This window comes from Hypomesus nipponensis, chromosome 15 (genome assembly GCF_054491055.1).
Source record: "Hypomesus nipponensis isolate SF chromosome 15, ASM5449105v1, whole genome shotgun sequence".
Taxonomy (NCBI): Eukaryota; Metazoa; Chordata; class Actinopteri; order Osmeriformes; family Osmeridae; genus Hypomesus; species Hypomesus nipponensis.
The window spans coordinates 11,156,578-11,176,041 of NC_140375.1; the positions used below are offsets into that span (position 1 = coordinate 11,156,578).

General features: G+C 45.6%; 1 protein-coding gene across 2 annotated transcripts; it reads left to right on the plus strand.

Annotated features, from left to right (window-relative positions):
• The first annotated feature begins 5,572 nt into the window (after positions 1-5,572).
• Positions 5,573-17,775, plus strand: slc6a4a (solute carrier family 6 member 4a). Of its 2 annotated transcripts, none has more exons than XM_084674298.1 (13): positions 5,573-5,631; positions 8,305-9,061; positions 10,066-10,200; positions 10,659-10,881; positions 11,693-11,966; positions 12,301-12,404; positions 12,779-12,906; positions 13,007-13,119; positions 14,000-14,131; positions 14,256-14,355; positions 14,550-14,650; positions 15,006-15,173; positions 15,786-17,775. In XM_084674298.1, exons 2-13 carry the CDS (start codon positions 8,659-8,661, stop codon positions 15,858-15,860), a joined length of 1,956 nt encoding a protein of 651 aa, XP_084530424.1. In that variant the 5' UTR covers positions 5,573-5,631; positions 8,305-8,658; the 3' UTR covers positions 15,861-17,775. The 2 variants fall into 2 exon arrangements, with proteins under 2 accessions (XP_084530424.1, XP_084530425.1); XM_084674299.1 differs by lacking the exon at positions 5,573-5,631 and adding an exon at positions 5,640-5,715.
• Positions 17,776-19,464: the final 1,689 nt, after the last annotated feature.

Consider the following 19,464-nt stretch of genomic DNA (forward strand, 5'->3'; position numbering starts at 1 on the left):
AGGCGACAGGTAGTGGGGTAGTTAGATGGGGTGAAGGTGACAGGTAGTGGGGTAGTTAGATGGGGTGAAGGTGACAGGTAGTGGGGTAGTTAGATGGGGTGAAGGTGACAGGTACTGGGGTAGTTAGATGGGGTGAAGGTGACAGGTAGTGGGGTAGTTAGATGCAATGAAGGCTGCCTCCCACTGGGATTCTAAAAACAACTTATTTTCACAGCGAAATCATTCCAGTTTCCACAGATCCCTGTACAGACAAGGGCAGAAGACCCCTTCTCCTCTGCTCTCTGTAGTCTCCACCTCTGTTCAGCCCCTTCAGAGGCCTCTAGATTTCCCCTGTGCTCAGATAGCAGAGTGAGAAACGAACGGCGACAGAGATGCATGAGGAGATTGAGGTTATGTGTCTGGTTATGTGTCTAGTCACGTGTATGGTGTTTGTGCAAGACTGAACCAGAGAGAGAGTCTGAGAGTCTATTGAGTCTCTTAGTTCTCTTGCACGTCATAACACACAAAACCTTCTGCACATGCTTAGCCTGGATGTCTGCTAGTTGACCCGGCCCAATAGTGGAGTCTTTGGTCCCCGCGCTCGGCAGATTTCCCCCCTTTACTATCCTCCAGTCAGAAAGAAAATGTCCCCGTCTGAATATAAATTAGATTAGAAATGGGACTATGCTTGTAGATGGCGATGATAGGTAGCTTGATTGACAGGTGTCTGGTCAAAGCCTTGGTCATTTCCTGGAGGAGTTGGTGTTTTCCTTCCAACCGAGATGATTTAGAGGCGGGAGTACAGATGCTCACCCAGCTCCCCCCTCGAAGCTGTCAAATCTCCGGTTTCACAACTGCCCTGGGATGCTGACCAGTGTGTCTTAATAAATGATGTTTGGCAGCGTGGATTTTTGTGTACGGTTGAAGCTAACAGTTTCAAAGGTTATTGTTGCAATGTATTTGAGGCATTAAGAATGTACATTTGTGTAATGTAAATGTAAATGTACATTTGAAGGTAGTTAGACTTTTTACTTGAATGTGCCCAACCTCCAAAATCAGGGTCTGGAGGAGATAGATCTTTAGGTTTCTTGTTACCGGTATTCAGCATCGATGTATATGCATCTCATCAGGCATCTCTGTATCAGCCTAATTAACTATTGAATCCTTAACCTCCAATACTCCTCAACCCTACTCTACCCTCCTCCCTACCTCCCTCTCCATGCTCTCGACCCACCACTCTACCCTCCTCCCAACCCTCTATCCTACTCTTTATCCTTCTTTCCTATTTCAGCTGTTTACTCTGTCTAGCTTTCCGTCATATATATAGTATTTCGCTCAACCTCTCTCTCTCTCTCGCTCGCTCTCTCTCGCTCTCGCTCTCTCTCTCTCTCTCTCTCTCTCTCTCTCTCTGTAGTAGCCAGACAAACGTCACCCCCAGGTTTTACGTCATCAGTCTGTTAAGTCCAGGTCACAATCCACAATGTTTTTTCTGTCGAACAATAACCCATTCACATTCTCCCGAGGGTGAGTGTCCTTGTGTTTGTTTTACAGGTCGTTTCTTTGAACAGGAAAGTCACACCACCCTAGATCCAGTGTCATTAATGTTGTCACCCCCACCTTGTCATTCCCATGGTCTCCTGTCCTGTGTCCTCCTCCTATCACTGCTGGGCTGTGTATCTTTAAAAAGGATTAACCCAGTACTTCAGCTGAGACAGATTGGAATGACGCTTAACCCACACAGGCATTAAGAATTGGAGACTGGAACAGACTCCATAGAGCCCTGTAAGTGTGTGTGTGTATTTGAAAGAGATGTTATTTACGACGTAACAATGGCCAATAGTTTTGTCTTTCTTTGTGTATTACACTTGCATACACACAGTGAAGTCAGGAGACCCCCGGTGACTTTTTGACTGTCCCTGGCAGGGCTTTGTGCAGGTGCCTGCAAGAGGGTCACTTATTACAGACAGACAGGACAATCTCACAGCCTCTCAGACTCAGATAAGGGCCTCTCCTCTCTCTCTCTCTCTCTCTCTCTCTCTCTCTCTCTCTCTCTCTCTCTCTCTCTCTCTCTCTCTCTCTCTCATCCCTCCCTCTGTCTCCTTTTCTCTCTCTCTATTTTGTCTCAATTTCTGTCTCTCTTTCTTAGGCTTTTTCAGAAATATGTTTGTTGGATTAGGAGCAAGGGATCCCTGCCCCCTACAAAAGCTCAGGGAGCGTGTGTCTTTGCATGGGCGTTAGTGCGTGCGATCGGACGTGTGTTTGTGTGTGGGTGTGAGTGTTAAACAAGGCCAAGTAGAGTGAGGCCTTTCCTAAGCCTTAGCTGCTGAGTTGAGTCTGCGTCTGTCCCCTGCCTGGTCGTGAAAGATGCTGAGTCGCGACTGACCGGAGGTCTACGGAACACTCACCAGATCACCACCCCTGCCAGGTAGGACACACTTCTCGCCGTCGCCATAGTAACATCGCTCACACGGTGCCCCGTACAGTGGCCGAAGATGCAGTTACAGTAATATTCCGTCGTTCCAGTGCCAGAATAGTTTGGAGTTGTTCTATGCAGGTCCAGAACCAGGGATCACTGCGATGGGTTTGTACGCCACGGACACACACGCGTTCATGCAATCACACATGTATGGAGCCGCTACCGAAATAGTTGAGATCGACATACAATTCCAAGAACCTGGCCTATGTTATAAACTGATTGTTGTTGTTAATGATCCAAGGTGGGGGGGGGGGGGAATGTGATCTCCTGGCAGCTTTTTGCTTGGAGACTCACTAATGGACAGTCAGAGAGGGCTATATGTTTGACACAGTCCAGGCTGAACACATATCTAGGCTGTGTTGTGGAAAGTCTTATTCTCTGGTGTGTGTGTGTTGCTTCATGGAAACCCTCTCTGATTATGCTTGTCACGTCCAGGGCACAGGGGAATGTGATGGACCATGAGAACACGTTTCTAAAGAGAAAATCTGAGAACACCATGTGCTATTTACCAAAGAGTCATTTGCAATCGACCAGCACTCACATCAAACTACATAACTGTTAATCTGTCCTTATGGGGTGACTTCAACCGAGTTTGTGGCTGCAGTTCCTCCTGGAACTGCTAGAGGGGGTTGTATCCTACCCAGCCAAGCGCATGAAAAAATATGAAGTCCAGAGGATTAGACAGTTTTGAAGAGGGCTATGATAGATGTGGAGGGGATAGAGAGAGGTTTGAGAATATACAGGGGAAATAAAATAGAGGTGCAGTGTGATCAAGGGTGAAAGAAGGGGCGGGGCAGGATTTCTGGCTCCTGATAGGGAGCTACAGACGCTCAGAATTGATGTGATTGGTCAAGTTAAGCTGTCTGTTTCCTTTACCTCCAGCTCTGTCTGTGTCTTAACCCATCTTAAGTCTTACTTGATATCCTGTCTTTTATCTGTCTTCTATATCTTCTCTTAATAGGGCGACTATCAGTAGAGCCACGCCTCTTCTCTGCCTTTTCTCACCGTTTTCTCTCTCTTCCTCTCTCTCTTGCGCTCTCTCGCGCTCTCTCTCTCCCCTCTTTCTCTCCTCCTCCTTGTAACTCAGTACACACAGGGAATGCTTTCTCACACATTAATGTCACCAAGTTCAGGGAGTAATTAATTTCTTCTTCCAGACCCCCTACCAGGGAGAACTACTTCACATCATTTCGTACTTTCTTTCTTTTTCTCCTGATCTACCTCCCTCACACCCCAACACAGAGGTTTACTCTGGTCTGTATGCATATCTCTCTCTCTCTCTTATCAATATACTGTGCATTTAGACCCCAAGTGACTGACTAAAATGAAAAACATGCCCTTCCACTTCAAGTTCAGATACAGAACCTAACCCCATAACATACATTTTCTTAGTAGAGTAACTCGTTTGAGTTTGCTGTGGACAAAAAGGTGATAGGGTTCGAAGCTCCTTCTGTCCCTCCATTCCAAGTGATTGTGACATAGTTAGTTGTTGGACTGTGTGAAAGAGGTGAGTGTGTGGGTGACAGCAGAGGGTGAAGCTGCTCATGGTATTCTGGGAAGGACTGCACCCCAACACCATGGAGAGGAAGCATTGCTTGGCGTTGGACCCTTGCTTCCTAAAACAGTTAGTGCGGTAATGTCTCCTTTGGTGCAATCCTAGGTTGAGCTGATGTTTCTGTTTGATTGATATCAAGGCTTTCAGATGCCTACCTTAATGGGTTTCTCCCCAGACTGTTTTTTTTTGGTTCCGTGGGGCATAGTGGCGGGCATGAGATGGGCACTGCCAAATCAGATGGAAGCTAATCTAGTACAACTAGTATAAGTGCTTTCAGGGTAGTGTAGAAATGCCACATGTGAAGTCATTTCCTCCACAAAAACAGCAACTAAGTGGCTAAAGATGTTGTTGATTATGTATTTGATTAATGTAAGTTTTGGCCCTGCTTAATGTTCCAGAAGAGAGAGTTGAAGAGAGTTGACCAGAATGGATGTAGGGACGTTCTGGAGCAGGGTGTTAACTTCACAGAGGGGGTCGGGGTGTGTGGAAGGCAAGGGTCTCCATCCATTTCCTTCCACTTTTTGAAGAAGCCAACCACCAGATTAGATCAAAAAAGCTTGCTTTAGGGTTAGGGAAAGGACAGTACTTCCTGAGTCATTTATGATTAATTGAGTTTCGCAATGTGAATGACGTTTTCTTTTACTGCTCTTATTGTATAATTCACACAAACTCATCAGCCATGGAGTCAAGTGTGAAATGGGGAACAAAGTCAGAAAATCTTTTTTTACATTTTGTTCCTATTCTATTTACCAATTAGTTGGGGAGGTGGAACTACAGAAAAGTGTGCCAGAGGGTCACACAGTCAGGGTTTACGCAGGCATGTGTAAAGTAATCCAGATTCATCTGGAATCAGATCCTGATAAGCAAAGGATTTCTGGGCTCTGCCAGACAAGGTGGTGCTGCTCCATCTGAGACTGCTTCACAGGATAAACCCACATGCACTGGAGTGGCAGAGACGGCTCCAAATTGTACAAGGTGCTTTAAAGCACCAGTTACTAACATGCTCTCTCTGGGGATTAAAGGACTAGCCTGGGAAAGACACATCGGTCCTTGCCTGCTTGCCAGCCTGTCTGTCTGTCTGTCTGTCTGTCTGTCTGTCTGTCTGCCTGTCTGTGTGCTTCTGTCTGTCTGTGTGCTTCTGTCTGTTAGGGATTCAACCCTCCTTAAGAGAGAGAGAATACACCGTACCAAGTCCAACATACCAAAGACATAAACTGAAAAAGTTCAGTTTAAGAGAAATGGACAGAGGGAAGAGTGTAGATAGAACAACACACACTGTAGATCAATAGAAAGATAGACTTTGCTGAAAGGATGAAATAGAGAACGGAAGACGAGTGAGACAGAAGGGGAGAGAGACCGGGGTAAGAAGGAGGATGGTGGAAGGGAGAGGGAGGGAGGGAAAGAGAGAACGAGAGAGAAAGAGGGAGAGAGAGAGAGACAGAGAGAGAGAGAGAGAGAGAGAGAGAGAGAGAGAGAGAGAGAGAGTGAGAGAGAGAGAGAGAGAGAGAGAGAGAGAGAAGGAGCACTAAACTCCAGCAGGGCTGAGGGGGAGTGTCTGCTCTGAGGGAGGCTACAGAGCAGCACCCTGACACAGACCCTCACTCCACCACCCGACTCCACGGTAGGGCTGCCCTCTGTACTCTTACTCTGTGTGTGTTCCTGTGTGTCTGTGTGTGTGAGCGTGTTTGTCTGTTTGAATAATGGGGTAAGTGTGCCTGTATTATTTTTTTTCTCCAAAGTTTTTGCCTGTGCATACATTCAGTACTGTATGTGCCCGGGCAAAACTTCAAAGTCTGTGAATGTGTGTGTTTGTGTGCTGAGAGACATCAGGGTTCTCTACAGGGCAAACACTGTTAAGATGTGCTCCAGCTTGCTTATACTAGCTACAGTAAGGTTTCACAACACCTTATAATAAATTCAGTTAGAGGGAAAAAAGATTGACAGGGTGGTGTGTTACAGTACTGTTCTGTGGATATGTGTGTATCATCTCCTTATCTTTAGTAACATAGCGTAACTTCTGGTCTTCATAAGCGCGTCTTTACGTTCCCTGATCTGTTCAATATTAAAAGTATTAGCGTCTACTATTTGTCGGTCTGTGAGCACTGGTGTGAGTTTGTTTGAGTACTGGTGAGGGTGTAAGGAGTTCTGTGTGGGCGTTCTTGTCAGAGTGTGTGAGTGGGTCTGACATCGCTACCTGTTCTCCTCTGTTCTAGAGGTTGTTTTTCAGACTGTTTTTCTTTAATGTCTTTGGTTGTCTAATTTAGCACAATAGACTGGACAGTGAACGCAATGAACAGACTCTGTAGGTACTGAGCAGTTTTCTTGTAATCACACAGTATTTAAAAATGTTTTATGTAGATGTTAAACAGTCTAATTTGGCAGAATACATTATAATACTAAACATTTGAAAGTCATATTCTAATATGTTTATATCATGTATTGTTGTCCCTACATTAAAAAGCACGTCCTTAACTTGAGTGGGCATTGTGGGAAGGAATTGAATACCAATTTTTCCTTCTCCTGTTTTTACTTCTTTGTGTGGTGTTGGATGCCAGAGTCACAATTACACTGTATGTTCATATAGTCTGTAGAGAGTGTGGACTTTGTCTTGTCCCTTGTTCTTTGTGACATCGCTTGTTAAAAACGGCGATACAAATGAAGTTGGATTTCATTAGATTTGTCCCTGTTTACACTTCCTGTACTCTCTGTGTCCGGGTGTACCAAAGGGCTCTGACAGGGACAATGGGGTTAGTAATGGTGGTGTGTGAATTGTGGGACTCACTTTGATTAAGATAATAGCATTCCGCTTTAATGGAGTCTCTCTCGGCTCACCATCAGGTTCTTGTCCAGGCAAACACACACAAACAGTCTGATGAACTTAACAAATCTCCCAACTCAGTTCCGACCACTTAGACTTTAGATTGCTTTTGAGTTATTTTAGCAAAGACAAAAGTTTGATTTTTTAACTGAACAATGTATTGGCCAGACGTTACTCTGTGTCTAGTTGGTACTGACAAGAATTTTCATTTAGAACACAATTTAAAATGTGCCAGAAAAAAAACAGTTATCATGTAAAATCTCATACTATTTGTTTATATTTAATAAATTATTCTTTACATTTAATAAATTCTTCTATTCTTTGAATAGAATATATGTTAAGGTACGCTACATTTGTACTGTATGTTTCCTGTCAGTAATTTTGCCATCAGACATGTTTTGCCTTGGAATCTGATTTTCTTTTTTTTCGGTTTGAAAACTTTTGCATATTAAAATACCATTATAGTTATTATTTGTAATGTTAATTAGTTATTTTAGTACAAGATGGGAGAAGGGTTAGGGTTGGGAGAAGAGATTATCCTCATCTTATGGGATCAAAGAATACAAAAATAAAGAGAATAAATTCCTCATTCTGATTTTTTGTTGGAAGAGCACTTATACAAATGATAAATTATTAATTGTTAATTGATCACTTTTTACATATTGACAAATTAACAATTATTACATTTATTTAAGATTTAACCATTATGTATGTATGTTATTTTGGTTTTAAATAATTTGATTTCCCATTTGGTTGAACCCTGAATCTAAACAGTATGTAATTGTTAACTTGATTTATAGGGTCAATACGTCAAGACAGTTAAACATGTGTATAATAAATCAGTGACACTGGTAATAAAAATGCATTCATAATTTATATTACAGAGTTAACAAAAACAAAAAAAGAATGTTAGTTTGAAGTTAGCGAGTGAGCGGGTTTGTAAAAATTATCAACTCATTTGCTTGCTCCCCTACTGGCTCAAACATACTAAATTTCATCTGTCAAACAAACCACTCTGTTTAGTGTTTGTTCTTCTTCATGTCAAGTCTTGTTGCTGCCTGTGTACCTTGTTTTCTGTATTCAGTTCATGTGTGTATTTTATCACCAACAAGGTACAATACCAAGAAATCAGTTGTGATTTTAGCTGTGTCAGTTACAACAACTTGAGCATAGAGTAAATAAACCAACGTGTTCTAGCAGAAGTCTCCTGGGAACTGCTTGGCAGACAGGGTCTCTTGGGGGTTTCACATCTTTTTATCTTTCCATTAAGTGCTTTGAGCATTTTCTTTTAACCCCTTTGATACAACACTCATCTGCCTGGGTTTCCTCACAAATAGCACAATGTGGTTGACAGTGACCGTGAGGCAGGAATGTTATGAGACTGTCATGAGAGAATAGTGGTTTATAGAAATTGCTAATGAACTCACGTTTTTTTCTGGGTGGTACTCACTATGTACTATACTGTTTGTGTTGCAGACTGTCCCAGATCTTTCCCTCACTGCTAGTTTTGTCTCATGAAGAGGTTGTGGAGAAGACCCAAGAGCCTCTTCCTTCATCGCCTCAGACGGCCCCATTCCATTTATAAACCACCAAAGCCGGCCACAGCCTGCTCACAATCTCCTCCACCCCTCCACACCCAGCCCGCATCCCATTTCTAGTCCTATCCAACATCCCAATTCTACCTGTTCCAGTTGGCCCTGTCCCATTCCCACTCACCTTACCTTTCTCTGAACCAAATTGTCCCCTGATGGGCCCCTTATCAGACCGTTCCTCAACTCCACTACCATCGGCGCTCACGTCCTGCCCCTAACAACCACCAGCCGCATTGCTATGGAGATGAAACCACCTTCAACAACGATGATGATGACGGAGAGGGAGAATGACGGAGAGAGGGAGAAAGCAGAGGAAGAAAACGAGGGGACGAGGGAGAATGGCAGACTGATGCTTGCGGACGGCAGCCTTGGAGATAAGGGGCCCAAGCTGACTTCCGGGCCGGGACAAGTGTCCAACGGCTTTCCCTCTTCCACCTCCCCCCAGAGCCCAAGGGAGGGGGTAGGGGGCAGCACAGGGGGCCAGGGGCCACTCAGGACGCTGGTGGTCCAGCAGACCAGTCTGGACCGTCCTCGTGAGACCTGGAGCAAGAAGATGGACTTCCTGCTGTCTGTGATTGGTTACGCTGTGGACCTGGGGAACGTGTGGCGCTTCCCCTACATCTGCTACCAGAACGGTGGAGGTGAGGGGAGGGGGGGTTGCTGGAGGAAAGGTGGAGGTGTTGGTACTTGTTGTTTCAGGATCTGTATGTTGGTTGTCTTACGTTTACAAAGATAGGACACCACAAAGCCAGAGGGAGAGATCTAGAAGTCTTTGTGAGGTGAACACACAGTTTAGATAACAGAATATTTCAATCCCTCATTACGAACTAATCCTATTCAGGTCAGTTCTAATGTCTTTCTAATGAAGTTAGTAGTGTCCACAAGGTGTTTTTGTAGTATACCGAGCTGTCCCTCTGTTGTTGCCACACTCCCAAGCAGCAAATAGGTCTCCCCTGCCACTTGATTGAATTTGTAATAATAAAATCTTTGCAATTTCCTGTTCCTCTCTCTCTTTCTCACTCTCTCTGTGATCGTGTATGTTTACGTGCATGTGCATGTGCGGTGTGGTGTGGTGTGGGTTGCGATCTGGGGAGGGAGGGAGAGATGGAGAGACAGGAATCAGAAGAACCTTGATGTAGTAGAAAGACTATTAATTGTGTTCTTTATGAGAACAGGCTCAGACTCTGTCTGTTTCCCTAATAACCTGTCTCACAGCTCCTAATAACCTGTCTGACAGCTCCTAAATCAACTATTATCTGGATTTAATGTCAGAGACCAACCCATATAGTGTAGAACAGACGGACAGACAGACAAAAGATAGACACAGACAGACAGGCAGGATAATAATGTCTATCCTTCTTTTGGGGCAGGACATGACAAATTTCTTTTGAAAGCGTTGAATGTTTATGACTGGGATTTTGATGTGCGTTGAATAAAGGTGATCAATATAAAGCACTCCAATTTTGAGTGAAAGGCTCCTTGAATTGTGTGTGTCTGTGTAGCTGTGTAGTCATGTCTTCAGGCTACATACAGCAATAATCTTGTTTAGAGTGTTTAGAAACATATATGATTGGATCTGTGCATGACCAATGACCAGTCAATTGTTGATGACCACTGCGAAAAGATTGACTTGATTTGTCTTTAGGGGCATTCCTGCTGCCTTACCTGCTGATGGCGATGTTTGGAGGAGTGCCTCTGTTCTATATGGAGCTGGCACTGGGGCAGTTTCACCGCAGTGGGTGCATCTCCATCTGGAAACACATCTGCCCCATCTTCAAAGGTACAGATATGAGGGGAGAGGAGAGAAGGGGAGAGAAATAGATAGGAGGGAAGGGGATAGAAAAAGAGAGGAAACAAGGAGAGAGGAGATGTCAAACTGTCTATCAAGTCAGCTGAGGGAGAGCCAGAGAGCAGTGATGTGGCCTCTCTGACCTCTGCCATCTTCCTGCTGGAGCCTCCTCATCTCCTCACCATGCCCATATGATATCCAGACTCTCTGTTATGGAAATTGTCACATTTTCTCTAAAATGCCAGCTGCTTAGAAACGTGATATTATGTAAATCTTAGTTGTTTCTAAATGTCATCTCCCTCTTAAATCCAACTTGAATTAGTTTGGAAACACCATTGATCTGTGATTGGGGTGAGTGAGCGCAGAAGTAAGAGACTGACACTGTCTGGCTGACTGACTGTCCCGCTCTCATCTCTCCCTGTCTCCCTCGTTCCCTCTCTTTCCTTCAGGTATAGGCTTCGCCATCTGCATCATAGCGCTGTACATAGCCTTCTACTACAACACCATCATGGCTTGGGCTTTGTACTACCTCCTGTCGTCCTTCCGACCCACACTGCCTTGGACCACCTGCTCCAACAGCTGGAACACAGTCAACTGCCTGCGCTACCTCTCCACTGACAAGAACGTCACCTGGACCAACTCCTCAACCTCACCTGCTGAAGAGTTCTATACGTAAGTGCATGTAAGTGAGAGATAGAGGGTGGGGGAGGCGGAAGTAGGCAGGAGGTAAGGATATTTGGGGTAGTCTGTGTGATAATGAAGGCAGAGGTGTTAAAGAGTGAGATGGGAAGGAAGGCAGTTTTTGTTTCACTCTGTGCAACTGGGTGAGGAGGAACGGGTGGAACAGGTGGGGAAGGGCTCGATGTGTCTGTGTGTGTGTGTGTGTGTGTGTTTGTGTACCGGGGGGCATCATCTGTGCAGATTATGTGTGGTAGGGTAGAGGTGGAGAGACTCAGAAGTAGGTCTCTGGGTTGGTAGAGGTCAGGGGTCAGGGGGGGTCAGAGTTCTCTCTAGACTGGGTGTTTCACACTTATCAGATTCCCATATATGTGGTAAAGAGAGATGAGTCTCTCCTACAGGCATAGAACTGTCAATTTTCCAAATCAGCAAATCACCAAATCAATCAGCTGTGGTCACATCCGTGTAATTCCTTTCTACTGACCCTCTACCTCCCATCGCTGTCACCAAGTCTGCTTTCCCACAATGCCAATTGTTTTTGCAGTTTGTTAAATAGTTATTATATGCACTGCCATTGATGATCCGATGCTTTGGGTTCGGTTTTTTCTCGGCTTCCTCATTGAAATAAACAGTTCCCCTTTCTACCCAATTCAAAGGAAACCGTGTTTCTCGTGTCTCCCACTCTCTCTCTCTCTCTCTCTCTCTCTCTCTCTCTCTCTCTCTCTCTCTCTCTCTCTCTCTCTCTCTCTCTCTCTCTCTCTCTCTCTCTCTCTCTCTCTCTCCCACTCTCTCTCTCCCTCTCCAGTCGCCAGGTGTTGCAGGTTCACCTGTCCCCAGGCCTCCACCAGCTGGGAGCTGTCAGCTGGCAGCTGGCCCTCTGTCTGCTCTTCATCTTTACCATCGTCTACTTCAGCATCTGGAAGGGGGTCAAGACGTCCGGCAAGGTGGTGTGGGTGACAGCCACCTTCCCCTACCTGGTCCTCCTGATCTTACTTGTCCGTGGGGCGACTCTGCCGGGAGCCTGGAGGGGCGTGGTCTTCTATCTCAAACCTGATTGGGGGAAACTGTTCAGCACTGCGGTGAGTTGTGTTTCGATTCTTGGCCTGCTGGCCTCAGCATTTATGACGAGCAACGTGTAAGCACACTCTCAGGAAATAAAAAGATACAGGTTATTATTCATCCCTGTAGAGTAACCGACTGAAAACAACAGTCTTAAGGTATTTTTGTCAATGGTTGCATCTTTTCTCCCTACCTGATGAGACAGCCCCTCTTGTGTCATGTGAGACTATCTATCAGGGCTGCTACATACATTTATTATTTCCTCCCTTTCTTTCCCCCCCTTCTCACTCTCTCCCCTTCATCTCTTTTCTTCATTCCATCTACCCCTCCAAACTCAATTGTTTTCCCCTCCAGGTCTGGATCGATGCTGCAGCCCAGATCTTCTTCTCCTTGGGGCCAGGCTTCGGGGTATTGCTGGCCTTCGCCAGCTACAATCCATTCCACAACAACTGTTATAAGTGAGAATGTACTTCCTCGCACACTCCTACTCACTATTTAGTAATCCACTCCGCCCTAACCCATGCCCTTTCATTCTGTGAAACTCCCTCAACTGCATATCTCCCAGATATTGTCAGTCTAGTTCAAACTCTTCACTACCATCCACGCACCCACCTCACCCTCCTCCCTCCCTCCCACCCACACACCTCACCCCTCCACCCCTCCACCCATCCACCCACCTCACCCCTCCTCCACCCACCCACCTCACCCCTCCTCCCACCCACCTCCTCCCACCCACCTTACCCTCCTCCCACCCACCTCACCCTCCTCCCACCAACCTCATCCCTCCTCCCACCCACCTCACCCACATGTTTTCTATTCTTCCCTGTCTTAGAGATGCGTTGTTGACCAGTTCCGTGAACTGTCTGACCAGTTTCCTGTCCGGCTTTGTCATCTTCACCGTGCTGGGCTACATGGCTGAGATGAGGCAGCAGGGCGTGGAGACCGTGGCCAAGGATGCCGGTAGAGATCCTCCCAACTTCCCTTTAACAGGTCATGTGATCTGTCCGTCGTAAAACGTCTTCACTGAAACTGAACTGTCCCTCTCCTCTCTTCTCTGCAGGCCCCAGTCTGCTGTTCATCATCTATGCCGAGGCCATCTCCAACATGCCCGCAGCCACCTTCTTCGCCGTCATCTTCTTCCTCATGATCATCATGCTGGGTTTGGACAGCACGGTCAGTCCACATCCTTCCCCCATCCTTTCCTTCTTGACCAGCCATTCCCCAAGTTCACCCTCCAGCTCAACCCTATCCCAGAGAGCCTTCAGTCCAACCCTGCCTCGAGATCAACTTCCAACACCACCCCTGTCCCGCTACCACCAGAAAACCCTCCAATGGTCTCCTCCCTCATATCTCCCCACAGTTTCACCCTCAAACCCAGCCTCACCTGCCCCCCCCCCCCCCCTCACTATCATCACAACCCTGCCTAAATCTCACCGCTCATCCTTTCCCAAAGACTCCTGTCCTCAAACTCCCAGCTCAATTTCCTCCGATCTACTGGACATTATGTTCCATTGAGCGTGCTTCTCACCTCAACTTTAAAACAAAGCAAATATAGCCATATTTATTCACGGACGATCCGAAGCGTGGACTCGTAAAGGCGTGAACATATCATATCAGCTGCAGGTGGGGTAGGGACCGCTGTCAACACACTGTGTGATACAACTTCAATATGAGTGTTGTGTTGTCATCCTGTCTTCATAACCGGCTCTTTATCTCACCTCAGGGTGGACCAGCGAAGGCCAGCTGGAGAGACGAGCGGCTTATCACGCACAGATAATCACTCTCTCTCTCTGTCTTTCTGTCCCTCTCTCTCTTCGTGTTCCTCTTCCCTCTTCCCTCCTCTGTCTCTCTCTCTGGCTTTCTCCTTTTCCTCCTCTGGCTCTCTCCCTCACCCTCTTCTCTCTTTCGCAGTCTCTTCCTCTAACAGTTGTCAGAGCACGCAGGGAAAAAAAGAGAAACTCAATTGGCCTGATATTGCATTCTTCTCTTGATATTGGCTCTGGGCTAATCTTTCTCTTCCTCTTTTCCTCTCTCCCTGTCCTGTCCTCTGTAGTTCGCAGGGCTGGAGGGGGTGATCACAGCCATGCTGGATGAGTTCCCTCACCTCCTGGCGAAGAGGAGAGAGTGGTTTGTCCTGGGCCTGGTGTGTGTCTGCTACCTAGGGGCCCTCTCCACACTCACATATGTAAGTCTACCATACCCAAACCCCTTGTTCAGGATCCGAGACTTGATAGGATTCCTCACCACAATGCCCCTGTCCTTATGATGTGACATATCTCCTCTCCCTCCTCTCTTCGACTCCCTTCCAGGGCGGTGCATTTGTGGTGAAGCTGTTTGAGGAGTACGCTACAGGGCCTGCTGTCATAACTGTGGTCTTCCTGGAGGTCATCGCGGTTTCCTGGTTCTATGGTAACCACAACAAAGTCACAAAAAGATAACACACCACACCAGCGGAATGACCTCATGAATGTAAACTTTCTCTACAGAGTTAGTCTTATTGATTCATAAAAGACTAAAGAAAAAGTACATACTGGACCTGTTCCGTATTTATTTTGCGAATTACGCCTGTGAATTGTACCTGTGAATGTGTGTACCATTTCCAGGCACCACGAGATTTTGCAACGATATCAAACTGATGCTGGGATTCTCTCCAGGCCTGTTCTGGAGGGTCTGCTGGGTGGCCATCTGCCCCTGCTTTCTACTGGTTAGACACACACACTCACACACACACACACATGGGTCAAATGGCCAGACACCGAGACCGTGTGGGTGACCTGGACAGTTAGATTCACGCAGACAGGGGAACAACCATTGGTCTGAGATGAAAGAAAAAGAGGCTTACAGCCACAATCTGTAGCATGTATTTCAGCCCAACTGAAGTCTCCCATCCCCCCTCCCCCCTCTCTGACTCTCTCTTCCCTTATCTTCATCTCTCCCTCTCCGCCCCCTCTCTATCTTCCTTTCACCTCTCTATGTCTTTCTTCCTTTTTCTTGCTTTCTTTTTCTGTCCCTTTCTATTTCTCTTGCATTCTCTTGTCCCCTCTCTCTCTCATGGTCAGTTCATCATAGTCAGTTTCCTGGTCTTCCCTCCGGAGGTGACGCTGTTTGACTACCACTACCCAGCCTGGACCACCGTGCTGGGCTACTGCATTGGCCTGTCCTCCTTCATCTGTGTGCCCTCTTACATGGTCTTCCACATGCTCACCTCCAAGGGAACTTTGAAACAGGTGAGGGCAAGCCTTCTTCTTTTTCCCGAACTTTCTCTCTCTCCTCTCTCTTCTCTCTGGAAACAGATGACATGATCAAAGAGGACCATGGACAGTTTAAGACGCACACATCTAACTGCACGCACACATACACACACAAATGTACACAGACAACCGGCATATGTTCAATGTCACGTCCCAGGGAATAAAGGTTCTTGTTAGAGAGAGAAGACAGACATCAAAGGGCAGGGTACACAGCTACCTCTCTCGCTCCTTCTTGCTGCCTTTAATATGGCTGTCACCCAATATTGACCCTCCTGTTACAGCACACAATGGCACTGACGCAATGTGTCAACAGAGTGTTTGTGTGTATGCTGTGTGTTTGCGAGTGTGAAAGCACGTGTGTACACCGTTGAACCAAAACAAGGTTGGAATGGTATCCTCCAATCCCTACCCACTCAAGGTCCGTTATCTAACCGTCTACACCCCCAATCGAGGGTTTCAAAAGGTTGTCTCGTTTCAGCTCCTCTCCTTCTGCTTTCCTCTCCACCCTTCTGTCACCCGCACCCTTCCCCTGCTCCTCCTCTCCTCCTCCCTGTGCTCCCTCTCTTCTCTTCGCCCTCTCTTTCCCAGCGTCTGCTCAAGGGGATCACTCCGGAGGCCAGCTTTGGCTCTCAGAGAGACGGCCTCGTCACCAACGCAATCTGACCTGGGGGGCTGTCTCCCTCTTCTGGACCCAGAGCGCAGCTGCGAGACAGGGGGTGCCTGCCACCTCCGCCTGTCCTCCAGACTCCCCCCACCCTCATCCTCCCCCAGCACTGAGGCACTCGCTCAAACCCCAACCCCAGCCAGGAGAGGAGTCTCTGGCTTACTGAATGCCCCCCCCCCCTTTCTTATGACCTAGATAAACCAGTGATCAATTTGCTCATGCTGTTAGGGTTAGTGTTAGCATCAAAAGTCCCTGTCTACAAGTGTACTTCAGAGGCATTCATAGGTGGTATATTTTTCAGTGTCTCTACTCATTTAGATGTACAATGTGTTCCTGCATTGACATCAACACATTCAGCTCTACGCACACACACTTTCATAAAATGTATAGCGTGTCTATGGACGCACAAAATGGAGATGTATGGCATATCCATAGACACACAAAAACGTACCTCTGTATTTTGCCAGGTTAAATAAAGCCACAAAGCATTTATGTAGGTTCATCAATCACCCATCTCACTGCTTACTATTTGAGTTGAGTTCTACTATTCTAGGTATTCATTGCAGAATTCAGGTATCTTTTTACATGTCTAAATGACGCCAAATATATGACTTCATAGGATATCTCTCCAGGGGTTACCAGATGTTAACAGCTATGCTTTTAGGCTAAGCGGCCTGTGTTGTGGGTTAGGCTTGGGGATTGTGGGTGTGTGGTGTGGTCAAGTTTGGTTGGTTGGTTAGCCTGCGTGGCGTGTGGTTATGACAAGATCTCTGCATGGTTGGTGCCATACCATACCATACCACAGTGCCAACAAGATACTGGTCAAGGGGAGGGGCCAGACTGGGCAGTACTGGATTATGGGAATTGTAGTAAAGAGAAGGAGAGATAAGGCGAAAGATGACTTGAGAATGTGCGTGTTTGCGTTTATGTGTGTTTGTATGTGTGTGTGTGTGTGTGTGTGTGTGTGTGTGTGTGTGTGTGTGTGTAGCCAGGTCGAGGCCAGGAAAGGAACGAGATTTGTGAATGAGAGTTGTGTACAAAGTCATCTAGGGGTCATACTATTGCAATATAAGATGTAAATTTATTTAAAGAACTATTATTGCTGTCGAATCAATGGATGCTTTTACTTATCTGTTCATGTCATTCATCATAGCCTCCAACTAATCACAACATTTAGTTTCGTTTAGCAATATTTTGATGCTCATATCTAATTATCAAAAGTGAAAACCAAATATTGATCATGGTCAATCTCTGCACCTTCATGTCTATCCTTCAACACTCAGTCTCTGAATATCACTCTTCTTTTTCTTTGACCAAAAAGGAGGTTGTGTAAGAATGGAAGTACCCGTATGAAATTCTTCAGTACATGTATGTAGCCAGTCTTGATATAAATGTGTATATCCCTTTATCCTGTGAAAATCTGTCTACCCCATAAATGAAGTGTGTGTGTGCAAACGCGTGTGTGCATTTTTGTATGTGTGTATGCAGGTGCGCATGTGTTTTTGTCTGAATGCGTGTGCATATTTCCTAGTGAGTGCCTGTTCGTGTGCGCATGTGAATGCTGTGTGCTTTTGTATTTGTGTGTGTGTGTGTGTGTGTGTGTGTGTGTACATTACAAGCAGAAATAAAGGTGAACCACTTTGTCAGCTGTGTCAGCGTGTGCATGCAGATGTGGGTAAAGTGTTTGATGTGTGTCTGTGCAGTGATCTTAAACTGACGTCTTGTTCTCGGCCAATTATCAAATGACGTTTAGCTAAGTAACGTTTTTTTCTCTCTTGTACTTCTGAAGCCTATCTAAATATATATATATATATATGTCTGTAAAAGATTGTATTAAGAAAAAGCCTGTATAGAATAAAGATATAAAAATATATGAATTAATAGATAAATAAAACAAAGATATACAGAAGTTAACCTCTTGTCTTATTGTCTTGTTTTCTTGCTCACTTTTCAGGGACAATTCTTGATTGAGTACAATTTCTAGAACCAGAGTTTGACGTAGTTATCGCAAGATATATTTACAAACAAATCAAGGAGCGCTTGAAGTAAAGTGTCAATATATTTAAAATGGCAGAATAGTAACATCATTTGTGATGGGGGAACCTCAATGCCAGCTGGCTGTGCGTGCCACAGAGGACATCATGGTTTCGGTAAACACTCCAGCCTGTTCACACACTCACGCGCTCTGATACAGACAGTGTTGAGTTTCAGGCCAGATGACCTAGGCCTCGCTGAGTGATGCGACGACACTTTGGACGCAAAGAGAAAAGTCTGTCAGTCCTACAGTGAACTGTACCTGTGAGGCCGTCTATGCCAAACCTGAATACCTGCTTAACCTGAACACCGCAACAAATACTCACTATGGTAGCCCGCTGAAATAAAAAGGTTATGGGGCAAACACTAGTGGGCCTGTTCTAAGGTTCCACATTAAAAAAAAGTATGCAATATTGTGTGAAAAGACAGTTGTGTGTGAGCACACTTACACACACAAGCACACACATTGTCGAAGCGCTGTGTATTTTATTGTGGCAATATCCTCTAAGCTCCCATCTCCTGAGTGATGGACACTTCCTGTGTTTTTGCCTGTCACTTCCTGTGTCTTATCATGCCGGATCTATATTAAACACAGACACGGTGCAGTGTATCCCTGCGCGGCTGCTCCTCTGCTCTACCTGGTTGCTGTCCCCACATTTGCCTGCCAGATACCTTATTGACTCCTCCATGTAGGCCTCATATCATCTCTTTTTCTTTCCTCTTTCATTCGGTTTCTCTGTCTTTTTTGGACGTTTTTACCATGAGTCATTTATTTATCTTTTATCTGTGTCTCCTTTTCTCCTTAAAAATCATGACTAAAGTTTTTTTTCTGCAGAGGGTTGGACATTTTGGAATGGTTCCTCTTCTCTCCCTCTCCACTTCAGACCTTTCATGGTGTTTAGAGTACATTTCACCTCTTCTCTTTCTTTTGATTGCTTTGTGAATCTTTCTTTCTCCTTACTTTCTCTCCTTTCCTTGTCTCCTCTCCCCCTCTGCTCCCCAGCCTCCCTCTGATCCTATGCTGATATGGCGTTACTCTGAAGACAGGAAATGAAACCTTTTTTTCCCCTCCAAACCGCCTCTGGCTTTATCAGTAGAGCCGTGATTCCCAAGGCCATCGCACAGCTAATGAACTCATATTGCTTTGTGACAATACCATCTTATCTGCACAGACTACTCCCTGATTTCTCCTCTCTCCTCTCTTTACCTCTCCTCTACTCTCCTTTTTCCACGATCGCATTTTAATAATTTCACCCTTTATCCCTAGCAATAGGTTTGAATAAACATAATATAACATATTTATCCAATAGATATAGAAAAATGTGCTTGGTGAAGTCAAAGTTAAAAGTCAGGACAATTGCTTCCAATCTCTGTGTTTGGGCTATTGATTTTTGGATTGTATATGTATTTACTGGTATTGTAATACCTATGTGGTGAACAAGGTTTTTGTAGTAGTTTTCTCCTTTTCTTTTTTACCTGTGGCTTTTCTACTGTAGACACAATGCGGGTCCTACTTTTATTGGTCTGCAGCGCCTTCTATTGGTAAAGTACAGTATTACAGATAATGTT

What these genes read in the sequence shown, in the direction of transcription:
- slc6a4a (XM_084674298.1), top strand. Translation starts at nt 8,659, where the DNA reads ATGGAGATGAAACCACCTTCAACAACGATGATGATGACGGAGAGGGAG. An exon ending in CGCGGTTTCCTGGTTCTATG is followed by an intron (nt 14,356 to 14,549) that starts GTAACCACAACA and finishes TACCATTTCCAG; the next exon opens with GCACCACGAGATTTTGCAAC. An exon ending in TCTGCCCCTGCTTTCTACTG is followed by an intron (nt 14,651 to 15,005) that starts GTTAGACACACA and finishes TCTCATGGTCAG; the next exon opens with TTCATCATAGTCAGTTTCCT.